The following is a 12,374-nucleotide window of genomic DNA, read 5'->3' as shown; positions in this document are numbered from 1 at the left end:
GGTATCTACATTGTCAGAAGACTTTCCACCATTCAGCAGGATCAACATTTGTGGGACACCTTGCAGGCGCCTACTCCCGGAGGAGTTTGTAAAGACGTTGTCCCTAACGTATTGGAGGGCTGCCCCGGTATTGAGGGGACTGCCCCCTCTGTGTTTCAGTCCTCTGACTGAATCCACAATATCCTCTTTTGTGGTGTATGTGTTCAGATAGAAATTAACCTCTGGATCTCTGCTGTACTGCACCACAGAGACACGGTCGTTGTTTTGTCCCACATTGAGTTTCTCAACAGCTCTCTCGACAAAATCACGCATGGCAGGGAAGCCATTCCGTGTGCCATCAGAGCCATCCAGAAGGAAGACAACATCCTTTTTACCGGTGCCAACTGAGAAAAGACATTGAGACAAACAGTTTAAAACCTTTGCAAAAAGTAAGCTGGGGGAATACTCATCAAGTTGTGGACTATTAGTTTCAAAGCACCTAAGGCAGCCTACGTCAATTTTAAACAGTAGGAAAGCAGACCACAACCTCTCCTTAAATGCAAACGTAAAGCTAATCAAGCATCACACTACATATCTTTCCTTCGGTGTGGGTGGAATAAGTCAGGTAGCCTTTCAAGCCAGTTAACATACCAGGTTCAGTTGGTGTTTCTGGGGTGACATCAATAACCACAGCCTCCACAGAGGACTGAATTTGATCTTGGACACGGGCAAGGTCAGTGAATTCAGGTACAGATACAGCATTACGGGAATCGTGGGATAACTTCTGCAGTTCCCTCAAATCAGAGCCCCTGGTTCCAACTGCAAACATCAAGACACCCATCTGCTTCAGAGCCGAGGCTGGGGCATCAACACTGTCATAAGACCTTCCGCCAGTTAACAATATTAGGACTTGTGGAACGCCTTCCAGGCGCCTGCTCCCGGCAGAAGTCGTGAAGACATTATCCTTCAAGTACTGGAGAGCTTCTCCAGTCTTGAGGGGGCTTCCGCCTTTGTGCCTCAAACCTCTGACAGTGTCAAGGATATCGCCTTTTGTTGTGTACGTGTTCAGATAGAACTGGACAGCTGGATCACTGCTGTACTGAACCACTGAGACACGGTCTTTGTTGTCATCCACACTGAGTTTCTCTACTGCCTTTTGGACAAAGTCTCGCATAGCTGGGAATCCACGTCTGGTACCATCAGATCCATCCAACAAGAACACAACATCCTTTCCTGCTGGCTGTCTCTCCACTAGGGAACATAACATTTGAGACATATTTAGGTTGATGTGTCACATTACATGTTACATGATAAATTTAGAGAATTAAAGCCAGTCTCGACCTGTTGTGTCAAGCTGATACTGGTTTACCCCATCTCATTTAAATTAAAAAAATTTTACAGTTCAATTTTGCGTCCTGATGGGACATGAGATCAGTCACTTCCTTCCTAGCATTGTTTGTCATGGGTTTACATATGGTTTTCAACAATAGAGATTAAACTTCATGAAAAGTACATTTACCTAATTTGTGCCAAGACAAGTATTTCTGCTTGCCTCAGAAATTGCAAACATAACTGGTATCTATCATAACACACAAGAAATTAATAATGACTTGACGTTTCTTAACCGCAGTGAGCATTCCCATATTTTTTTTTCTATGTAGATAGTGTGTTACACCAGCCATCAGCAGAAAGTTTAACATCAACAGTATGATATAAATGTAGATTTAATCATATTTAATAATATTTGATGTTATTATAAAGCTAAAATGTTATATAAGAACAAGTGAGAGTAATCATTGATAACTAATAACAATAACCTAATAGTTCTATTTACAATGCGGAAACTATCCATTTCCAGGTTTTTTTCTAAATTATGTTGTATTTTATTTTTATCATTTTTTTATATATGTCTTTTCATTTTTAATTTCATCTGAATCAACAAAAAGCTTTGCTAGCTGCACAATTGGAGCCTGTTACTGTCATTTCGTCAGATTTTAGTTTTTTAAAGATTGATACAGTGGCTAGCCCATGTAAAGGTTAAGTTACTGAAAGACATGTTTTTTTCCCGAAATCTTGACAAAATTAAACACTCAAAAATAATTTGAGACACGGTAATTTAGAGATAGGATAACAAAGGAAGGTACAGTGAAATATGTCTTACTTTTGTAAGACAGAATATTGTAAAATACTTTTATTGGCCCATTTAAGGATGACTGTGTCCCTTTATCGTCGTTTATATTTGTAGTTAGTAAATATGTTTTAAATTATTTAATGTTCCAATTGAAATATTTTTTGAGTCAAGGTAAATATAATTCACACTCTGTTTCTGTTAAGGGTATAAGTACTTGGCAATACAAAACAATAAGTCTTCAGTATTAAAACTAGAAACTTCTCTGCTGCAGTTGGGTGCATTTGCATCTGTGATCGAATTAGTTCTGAGAATTCACACATCTAACACTTTTACACTTTTACAAATGGTCCTGTGTTTAATTAGGTTTGGCAAAGGACAGTAAAAAGAAATGCTTAATATTTGGCAAATCATACTGCAATATTTGTCTGAATCCAAGTTGGTGATTCTGGCCCTTTTATCACCTACCCCTATTCTACATATCAGAGTAAGGGACATAAGCAATATCCAATAGTGAGTTTTACTCGGGAACCATGTATTTAGACAATGTTGGAGATGGAAGTGGTCCTAACTGTTGTTAGAAAGTGTATAAACTGAATCATGAAACATTTATGCATTATTCTTACCAATCACTTCTGTTTCTGAAATTGCAGCAACAACTTGCTCTTGTATACTTGGAAGTTCAGCCATTTCAGCAACTGATAAAGTGTAACCTGGAGCATGTGATATCTTCTCCATTTCCTTGTGGTCAGAGTTTTTTGTGCCAATGGTTAATATTGTAACACCGCTTTCTTTAAGAGAAGCGACAGGCAAGTCCACACTGTCACTTGATGCACCACTACTTAAAACAACAAGAATTTGTGGCACATTGGCAGTGTATCTGCTTCCCGAGGCAGCTGTGAATACATTTTCTTTTACATATTTTAGAGCTGCACCCATTTTGACAGGTCTCCCCCCTTTGTGGGAGAGTCTTCTGACAGCTGTTAGGACATCTTCCTTCCTCATGAATGAATTCAAAAAGAAATTGGCAACTGCTTCATTGCTGAACTGAATCACAGCAGTTCTGTCTTTGTTTGGTCCAATGTCAAGTCTTTCTATCACTTTGTAAAGGAAATCTTGAATGGCTGAAAATCCATTTCTTGTATTATCAGATCCATCCAAAAGAAAAACTATGTCCCTTCCTTTTTCATCACTTTGCTCTGTTAACAAAAATAGATATAATTCTTATTATATTAATCACAATCATTATAAGTAATCACAGCTAATTTAAATAATTATTCAAATAATCTAAATTCTTACCTGCTTTAGTTTCTTCCTCAACTCCCATTTGTGTAAGATGACCCATCAAACTTTGTTGAATACGAGAGAGATTTACAAAGTCAGGGACTGAGTAAGCATAATTTGGGTCTGATGAAATGACTTGCATCTCAGCTGAATTTGCCATTCTTGATCCAATTGCAAATGCGACAACCCCTGCAGCCTTAAGCATACTTGCTGGACCTCTAGGAGAATCTCTAGATCTTCCACCAGCCAACATGACAAGTATCTGCTTGGCACCTTCATGACGTCGACCTCCAGCATTTGAAACAAAGACTTTATCCTTCACAAACTGCAGTGCTGCTCCAATATTCTGCGGCCTTCCACCTTTTGGTTGTAGGCTTGCAACATGCTTAAGAACATCATCTCTTGTGTTGTAAGTATTCAGATTGAAACTGAGTTCAGCATTGTTGCTATACTGTACAACAGCAACTTTATCTTTTCCTTGGTTCAGGTCAAAGTTGTCAACCATTTTTGCAACAAATTCTCTTATAGCAGAGAATCTATTCCTGACATCATCAGATCCATCAATGAGAAAGACAATATCTCTACTCACACTGGAGCTTGAACCTAGAAAAGTCCACAATCATATAAATTGTGTTAGTTTACAATCCAATAGAAATCTCATCACTGGTAATGTAATTGAAATAAATGCATGGACAGGATTTGAATAAATGTAGAGATTACGGAATGTATCTATTAATTAGATTTATTTACGATAAAGTACAATTTATTAATAGTTGTTTTCACTCACCTACACCAGGGGTGACAGTATCTTTGTGAGATGTAATGGTTGATAGTAACTGTTCTCTCACAAGAGGAAAGTCAGAAATCTCCTTGATAAAATACTTGGCTCGTGGACTGTGTGCTAACTGCTCTATCTCCAACCTATCTGCGTTATTGACTCCAATGCTGTAAATGATGATTCCAGCATTTCTCAGTCTGTCCACTGCACCTGAGACATCATCTTCTGACTTTCTCCCACTCAACAGAATCAGTATCTGTGGGACTCCCTGTTGGGCTCTGCTTCCAGCTGAAGCATTGAACACATTGTTTTTCACATAATCAAGGGCAACACCGGTGTTTAAACTGAACCCTCCTTTCAGTTTCACATTGCTCAAATGACTCAAGACATCGTCTTTCTGTGAGTATGTGTTCAGGAGAAAATCAGTGGTGGGCTTTGTGCTGTACTGAGTCAAAGCAATTTGTACTTTGCTTGGCCCAATTTCTATTTGCTTTACAATCTCTCTGACAAAATCCAAAATGTGTCTTTCACTTGCTCTCATATCATTAGATCCATCGAGAAGAAAAACAATATCGGCACTCTGGAGTTTTAAATCTGAAATTGTGGAAGAGTCTGAAATGGATAAAAACAAACATTTTACAAAACCAATATAACCATGGAAATCATACAACTTTTATGTTGATGCAGAAGACGTCTCAAGAATTTTTAAATGCAAATTATGTTTCTATTTCTTACCAATAACAGTTGGAAATTCAGTTGTTTCTTTAACACCCCTCAATGTGGCTTCCACAGATGGATGTATGCTTTGCAGATTGTTAAAGTTTGTGACATGAAAATAATGAGCTGGCGTGAAGGAGGTGGTTTGCATTTCCAAGGTATCAGCATTGTTTGTTCCAATACTGAAAGTCTTAATTCCATTTTCCTTGAGTGACTGTGCTGGTCCTCTGACATCATCCCCAGATCTCCCACCGCTAAATAAATACAGATATTGAGGGACTGATTCTGCACGTCTGCCTCCCACTGAAGCAGCAAAGACACTGTCTCTGACAAATTCAAGTGCTTTGCCAATATTGAGGGGTCTTCCAAACTTATGCCTCATTGTTCCGATGGAGTTGAGCACATCGTTCTTGGATGAATAGGAATTCAAGTAGAAATTGACTGTGGCGTCACGGTTGTATTGGACAACAGCCACTCGGTCTCTGTTCTCATCTAGATTTAAACTTTCAACAATTTTTCCAATAAAGCCTCGGATCTCTTCAAAAGCATTTCGTGAGTCATATGATCCATCAATAAGAAACACAACATCTTGTTTCTTAGAATCTGCAACAAAGACAAAAGATGTAGAAACAAAGGCAATATGATTTTCTGCTGGTAACTTATGGCAGCCCCCTATAATTGAGCCATAGACCTAAATACAAATCATCAACATTTTTTTAGCTAAAACGTAAGAACATGACATCTTACCAAAGCTCTCAGAGGGAGCAGTTTGCTCTACATGGTGGGAAGTCTCGCTTAACAATGAAAACACATCCTGCTTAGCAGTTGGAAGCTCCTCGTAATCATTAATTGACAAAGCATAATTGGGCTCATGAGATATTGTCTGCAGTTCCAGGGTGTCCGCGTCAGTTGTTCCAATGGCAATCGAAATGACGCCCATCTCTTTCAGCATTCTGACCGGGGTTCTTATGTCATCTCCAGATCTTCCACCACTCAACAGTATTAGTATCTGTGGAACTCCCTCAAGGAGTCTACTTCCTGAGTCAGAAGTAAATACATGGTCCCTCACATACTGGAGAGCAGCTCCAATGTTGTGAGGATAACCTCCTTTGTGACGTAGGCCTCTTACTGCATCAAGAACATCATCTTCTGTTGAGTAACGTCTCAAGGTAAAACTAGTCTCTGCCGTGTTGCTGTACTGGACCACTGCCACACGATCTCTGTTGGCACTAACATTTAGGTCCGCCACTACTCTCTGCACAAAATCTTTTATATCTGGGAATCTTCGCTGAGACTCATCAGAACCATCAAGCAAAAAAACAACATCCTTCCTGGTGGGATCTGTAACAACACAGGCATTTACACATATAAGTTGATGATAAAAAGTGTGATGAAAAGGGTTTTATTGCCACAAATGTTGGTAACCTTGAGTGCACATGCTCTGCACAATCAATCAATCATAATCAATCATAATCAAAAATGTCACTCGAAAAAACTCAAAATAATTATCTTTTGCTTGAATAAAGCCAAAATATTTAATTTACAATGGAGCTCCCATTTTCACTTGCAACTCACAGTTGTACAGACTGTCTGGTTACAGCAAGGAGTTTGGTTATTATTATTATGACAATACATTAAGTTGTGTATATAGCATACAACATGAAGTCATTACTGTCATTACAGTCTTACCATACGATGCTTGTTTGATAACAGGGGTTTCACTCTTTTGGATGGCAGAAAGTATTTGTTCTTCAATGTCTGGCAGATCACTGGAGTCTGCCGCAAAGAAGGCATGACTGGCTTCCTGTGGCATAGACTGAATCTCAAGGGTATCTGCATTCTTTGCTCCCACAACAAATACCATCACACCCATTTGTTTCAAGCCTTCAATAGCATTTCTGATATCATCACTGGACCGTCCGCCAGTAAAGAGAACCAAAACTTGTGGGACACCCTGTTGGCGCCTACTTCCAGAAGAGGCTGTATAAACATTATCCTTGACATACTGGAGCGCTGCACCAGTATTACGGGGTCTGCCTCCTTTATGCCTCAGATTTCCCACATTGCCAGCAACGCTCTGCTGTGTTTGAAATGTGTTCAGTAAAAATTCAACGTTGGGTTCTCTGCTGTACTGCACCACTGAAACACGATCTTTGTCCTCATCCACATTGAGTTTCTCCACCATTCTCTCAACAAAGCCAAGCATTGCTTTGAAGTCATTTTGCATTTCATCCGAAGAATCCAGTAAAAATACAATATCATGCTGAATGGATTCAGTTTGAACTGCAGAAACTGACACAAAGATCATACTCAATTACAGTGAGACATGAAGTGATATATAAGAAAAAGATTAGGATAGATAGATAGATAGATAGATAGATAGATAGATAGATAGATAGATAGATAGTCTTACCTAGACCATTCTGTGCTTTCAGTCTTGGCTGCTGTCGAGGCACCCTTTTCACAAATGACACAAGCTGTGGATAGATGCTCCCAACATTGTCAAATCGAATCACAGAGAAAGCATAGGAAGGGTTATGTGCAATCATTTGTTGCTCGAGTATGTCTGCATTTCTTGTGCCAACACAGAACGGAACAACTTTGTCCCGTTTTAGAGCTGCAGCAGCGCTTGCAACATCATCTTGAGATCTTCCCCCACTCAACAGAATCAATATCTGAGGGACACCTTCTTGATGCCGACTCCCAGAGGATTCAGCGAAAGCATTATTCCTCACATAGTTGAGAGCTGCCCCTGTGTTGCGCAGGCTGCCCCCTTTATGGTTCAACTGCTGGACAGCAGCAAGAACATCTTGTTTTTCTGTGTAGGTGTTCAAACTGAAATCTGTCTGTGGGTCTCTATTATACTGCACCACAGAAACACGGTCTTTGTTCTCACCAACATTGAGTGCATCTACCACTCTTTGGACAAAACTTTTCATTGCTGGAAAGTCACTCCGTGTATCATCTGACCCATCCAATAGAAACACTATGTCTCTTTGAGGGGACTCTAATTCAACTAAAAAAGAACAGGAAAACTTTGTTTTAGAGTCAGACATATACTACACAAGCTAAAAGATACAGTGGTGCAATTATTACACATTGGATGGTTGGTAAAGCCATAAGAGCTGGTAATCAGAATTTACACTAATAAATGCAATAAACAAGATAGATGTCAGAGCAATTAAGAAAACTGGTAGATGAAGAAATATTGAGAAACTTGGAAATAGGAGCATATTCCACTTTCACAAATGAAAGTTGGAGAAAGCTGGAAAAAAAAGACTTCAATAATCTTCAACTCCAATGCGGTCAATGATTTGATTATCATTGGCTCAAGGAAGAGCTAAAGAATAGAAAGAAAGGCTAATTGCTGATGTGGATCAGTCAAGGAAAGATTCTCCAGGGCACAAGACAAAAAAGGAACGAGAGCCAAACAAGAGACAGCATAACCATGAAGTTGCCTCTAGCAAGTGGAGTCAGTTTGAGAAACATGAAACTGATCAACTGATATCCTCGAGAAGATGATGCAGTTTCATTGCAATTCAAACTATGAAGGATCAAATGTAATCAAATATAAGGGAGGAGAAAGTTTGATTCTCAACTACTAATCAGTGACACTTCTTACCTACAACAGTGGGAGGCTCAATTTGTATTTCCGCTTGGACAAATGCAGCTATCTCTGGTTGAATGGACAAAAGTTCACCAAAGACAGGAAGGTTGAAAATAAATCTGGAGGAGAAGGCAATTTTCTTAAGTTCTTCCTGTTTAGCGTTTTTCATTCCAATGGCGAAAGACAGAACACCGATTTGTTTCAGGCTTAAGGCAGCTCCTGAAACATCATCATGGGATTTGCCACCAGTCAGTAAAAACAGAATCTGAGGGACTCCCTCCAGACGTCTACTCCCAGATGAAGCCGTAAAAACATGGTCTTGAACAAACTGTAGAGCAGCTCCAGTGTTCCGAGGTCTTCCACCTTTATGGCGAAGACTTCTTACAGCATAGATAATAGCCTTTTTGGATCGGTGAGTTTTAAGGTTGAAGTAAACTTTGGTGTCATCACTATACTGTACGACAGCCACTCGAACTTTATCTTCTTCAACGTCCAGCTCATCTGCCATTCTTCTGATGAACTCTCGAATAGCTGGAAGTCCATTTCTGGACTCATCCGACCCATCAAGGAGAAACACTATGTCCCTCTTGTTGCTCCCTGTGTCAACAAGGTGATACATGGATAAAGAGAGAATTCACGAACTGCACGTTCACGTCTTTTCTACGTCCATGCATATTTATTGCATGAGCAAGTTCAGAGGAATGAACTGAGCGTGAAAAGAAAGACGAGCCATGGCTCTGAAAGTGTTATTTCAAGCAGAACTGCTAAAGAACCATCTTTTTTATCAAAAAGATGTATGAAAGAATTTGTCGACTCGTCTTCAACACTGAAGTGGACAACTGGAAAGAGGTGTAAAAGAGGGCTACATTATTGAAAGCCTAAGATATATAGAACAGTTGTTTATTTTTCAACAGAATAGATTTTCTAGCAAGGGTAATGTCATGAATGTCATGCAGCAGATCTGTGCCAAAACATTTCATAATTGTTCATCACAGAGTAAAACAAGTGAGAGTAAAACATTCTGAGAAAAAATAATGAAATATTGCACTCTTTGAATTCTTACCTACTAAATCAGAGATTCCATTCAGGGTTTCCTCAGTGTCTTTGTTCATGTTCAGTGTAGCAACAAGTTGTGATTGGATTGAGCGCAACTTTGAGAAATCAGTGACCTTGTGTGTGAAACCAGGTTTGAAGGCAATCATTTCCAACTCTGAGGGGCTGGCATTTCCCACTCCAATCCCCACTGACACAATTTCATGCTCTTTAAGTGCAAAAGCTGGGCCTCTCACATTATCAGTGGACGGTTTTGAACTTAGAAGAATTAAAATCTGGGGCACTCCTTCTAGTCTCCTACTGCCCGTTGAGGAAGTGAAGACACTGTGCCTTACAAACTGGAGAGCTGCCCCGACATTAAGGCGCCTCCCACCCTTGTGTCTTAAGTTATCTATGGCATTTAGGGTGTCGTTCTTTGCCTTGTGAGAATTCAGATCAAAGTTGACCTCAGTTTTATCAGCAAACTGAACCACAGACACTCTGTCTTGGCTCTCGCTGACAGAGAGGGTCTCCACAATGCTCTTTACAAAGAGTTTTATCTCTTCGAATCCATCTCTTGTGTTATCAGAGCCATCCAGTAGGAAGACAATATCTCTTTTTACAGCATTGCTTTGGACTGAGACACAACAAATAAGATTCAGTCATTCTAATAAAACACCAAAAACATCAGCAGAAACACTTTTCTGAAAGCAAATCCACACGCCAAAAACAAAAGAGATTGTTCCTACCTTGCCGTATGACGACCTCCAGCTGTTCCTTTGGAAGGCTCACATAGGTGTTGAGCTTTTGTGGTATGGTGCTGAGCTCACTGAATTCCTTCACGGTGAAGGCAAACGAAGGGTTGTGTGAAATGGCCTCAATCTGCCTTGGGTCTGCATCCTTGACACCAACGCCAAATGGAACGACTCCCTCTGTCTTCAGTGAACCAGCAGGTTCCTTCACGTTATCCCTGGACCTGCTTCCACTCAAAACGATCAGAAACTGAGGGACATTTTGCCCAGTCCGGCTGCCATGCCTTTCAGAGAAGATAGTGTCCTTCATGAATCTGAGAGCAGATCCTGTGTTCAGACTACGTCCACCAGCCACTGTCAGTCCGTTAACAGCTCTTATCACCTCATCTTTGGTTTGATAACTGTTAAGGTAGAAGCTTGCAGTTGGCCTCTCGCTGTGTTGAACCACTGAAACTCGTACCCTGTCGATCCCAATGTCGAGTGGTTCAATTACTTTAATGATAAAATCCCGGATGTAGGGAAAATCTGCTCGGACATTGTCTGTGCCATCAATGAGGAAGGCAACATCCCTTTCACCTCCAGCAGCTGAGGGAAAACAACAAGAGCAAAAAAACAAAATGTATTGTTACGAACCAACCTTTTCTGTTTGTCACATTTATTTCATTAACAGAAAAAGAGAAATACCAAACTCACCAGTTTCCTCAGGGAAAGTTGATGTTGTCACATCCGTATCGCCAACCACTGTTATCAACTTTGGCATGACGAGTTCAGCCATAGCTGGTAAATTAGAGAATTGTGCGTCATGGTAAGCCAAATCTGGAACAAAGGCAACGGATTGCAGTAGGGCTTGATCTGCTTGCCCAGAACTGACTGTGAAGGTCAAAACCCCAGCCAGAGCCAATCGATCGGCTACAGTTTTAAGCTCATCCTGGGCTGGGCCACCTGTGATCAGAACCAACACCTGCTGGACTCCCTGCCTTCTGCGTGACCCAGTTGATGGCTGGAACATGTTGGAAAGGGCATAATTCATGGCAGCTCCTGTATTCAAAACTGTGCCTCCAGTTAGCCTCAGTTGAGAGATTTTATTCACAACATCTTGCCTGTTGCTGTAGCTGTTCAGATAAAATTCAATTCTGGGGCGCTCAGCAAACTGCAGGAGACCAATCTGGACCCTGTCAGGTCGTACTTCTAGCTGGTTGACCACGTTGATGATGAAGTCTCTCACATAGGGAAAGCTGCTGCCAATGTAGTTTGAGCCATCCACAAGGAAGACAATGTCTCTAACCACTTTTTGAGTCTGCACTGTGGTTATCTCCACCACTAAGAAAGAAGCACAAAAACAAACAATTATTTTCTGTGATATACCACACGTATGTACTCATTAGTAACACATTTATAGATTAAAATGATGCCCTCTGAAACTATTATCCAAACGTGCTATAAAGTTGATTCTTTGATACAAGTTACTCTCACTGCAAGCTGAAAGTCAAGGTGATGGTCTCTCCCCATGTGAACAACATGTAGCCACACCCCAACCTGCCGCTAGTAGTGAGAGTCCTCACTTTGCAAATGGGTGACAAATAAAAACATAAATATAAAACATAATAAAAAGAAAAACATGAGGTATCTGAATAAAATGTTCGTTGAGCACAAGTCAGTATAACAGAGCTCCTTGTTTATGTGAGGCGAGTGTTTTTGTGTTTGCTTGTGTTCTATCATCTGACAGTCAGACAATGCTTGGATGCAGATGACAGATTTGTTTTTTGAAAATGCATCTCTCTCTCTCTCATTTAGCCCACTTTGTAGAAAATACCCAGATATACGTATAGCAAGTATCGCTACAGATACAAAATATTTGCCACCATCATAACTCTAAAGAGTTATGCTGTCTGGGTAGTCTACTCTGCTGTGTATTGTTCTGGCATCTAAGAAGCCTTCAGACCTTAAGAGTTGTTACTCAAGCTAAATTTCTGGCAATTGCCAGAACATGCTGCAGAAGGGCTTCTTGCCCAAAACATCCATGTGGTATTTAATGTCTCATCTTTTTATGGGACACCACTCCTGCAAAAGACCTTTCCTCTTCTTGTGGTGTGATGG

General features: G+C 40.3%; 1 protein-coding gene across 1 annotated transcript in view; it reads right to left on the bottom strand.

Moving 5' to 3' along the window:
• The window catches only part of col6a3 (collagen, type VI, alpha 3), a 104,407-nt gene that overhangs the window by 77,000 nt on the left and 15,033 nt on the right, over nucleotides 1–12,374 (bottom strand). Inside the window, exons 4-5 of the mRNA XM_073473441.1 lie at nucleotides 10,971–11,597; nucleotides 10,275–10,862 (exon numbers count right to left, since the gene is read on the bottom strand). Of these exons, the coding sequence (XP_073329542.1) occupies nucleotides 10,275–10,862; nucleotides 10,971–11,597 (1,215 nt within the window). The remainder of the gene's footprint in view (nucleotides 1–10,274; nucleotides 10,863–10,970; nucleotides 11,598–12,374) is intronic.

This window comes from Pagrus major, chromosome 9 (assembly GCF_040436345.1).
Source record: "Pagrus major chromosome 9, Pma_NU_1.0".
Lineage (NCBI taxonomy): Eukaryota > Metazoa > Chordata > Actinopteri > Spariformes > Sparidae > Pagrus > Pagrus major.
Note: the sequence above shows the minus strand (reverse complement) of the source record. Positions and strands in the feature narration are given on the sequence as shown.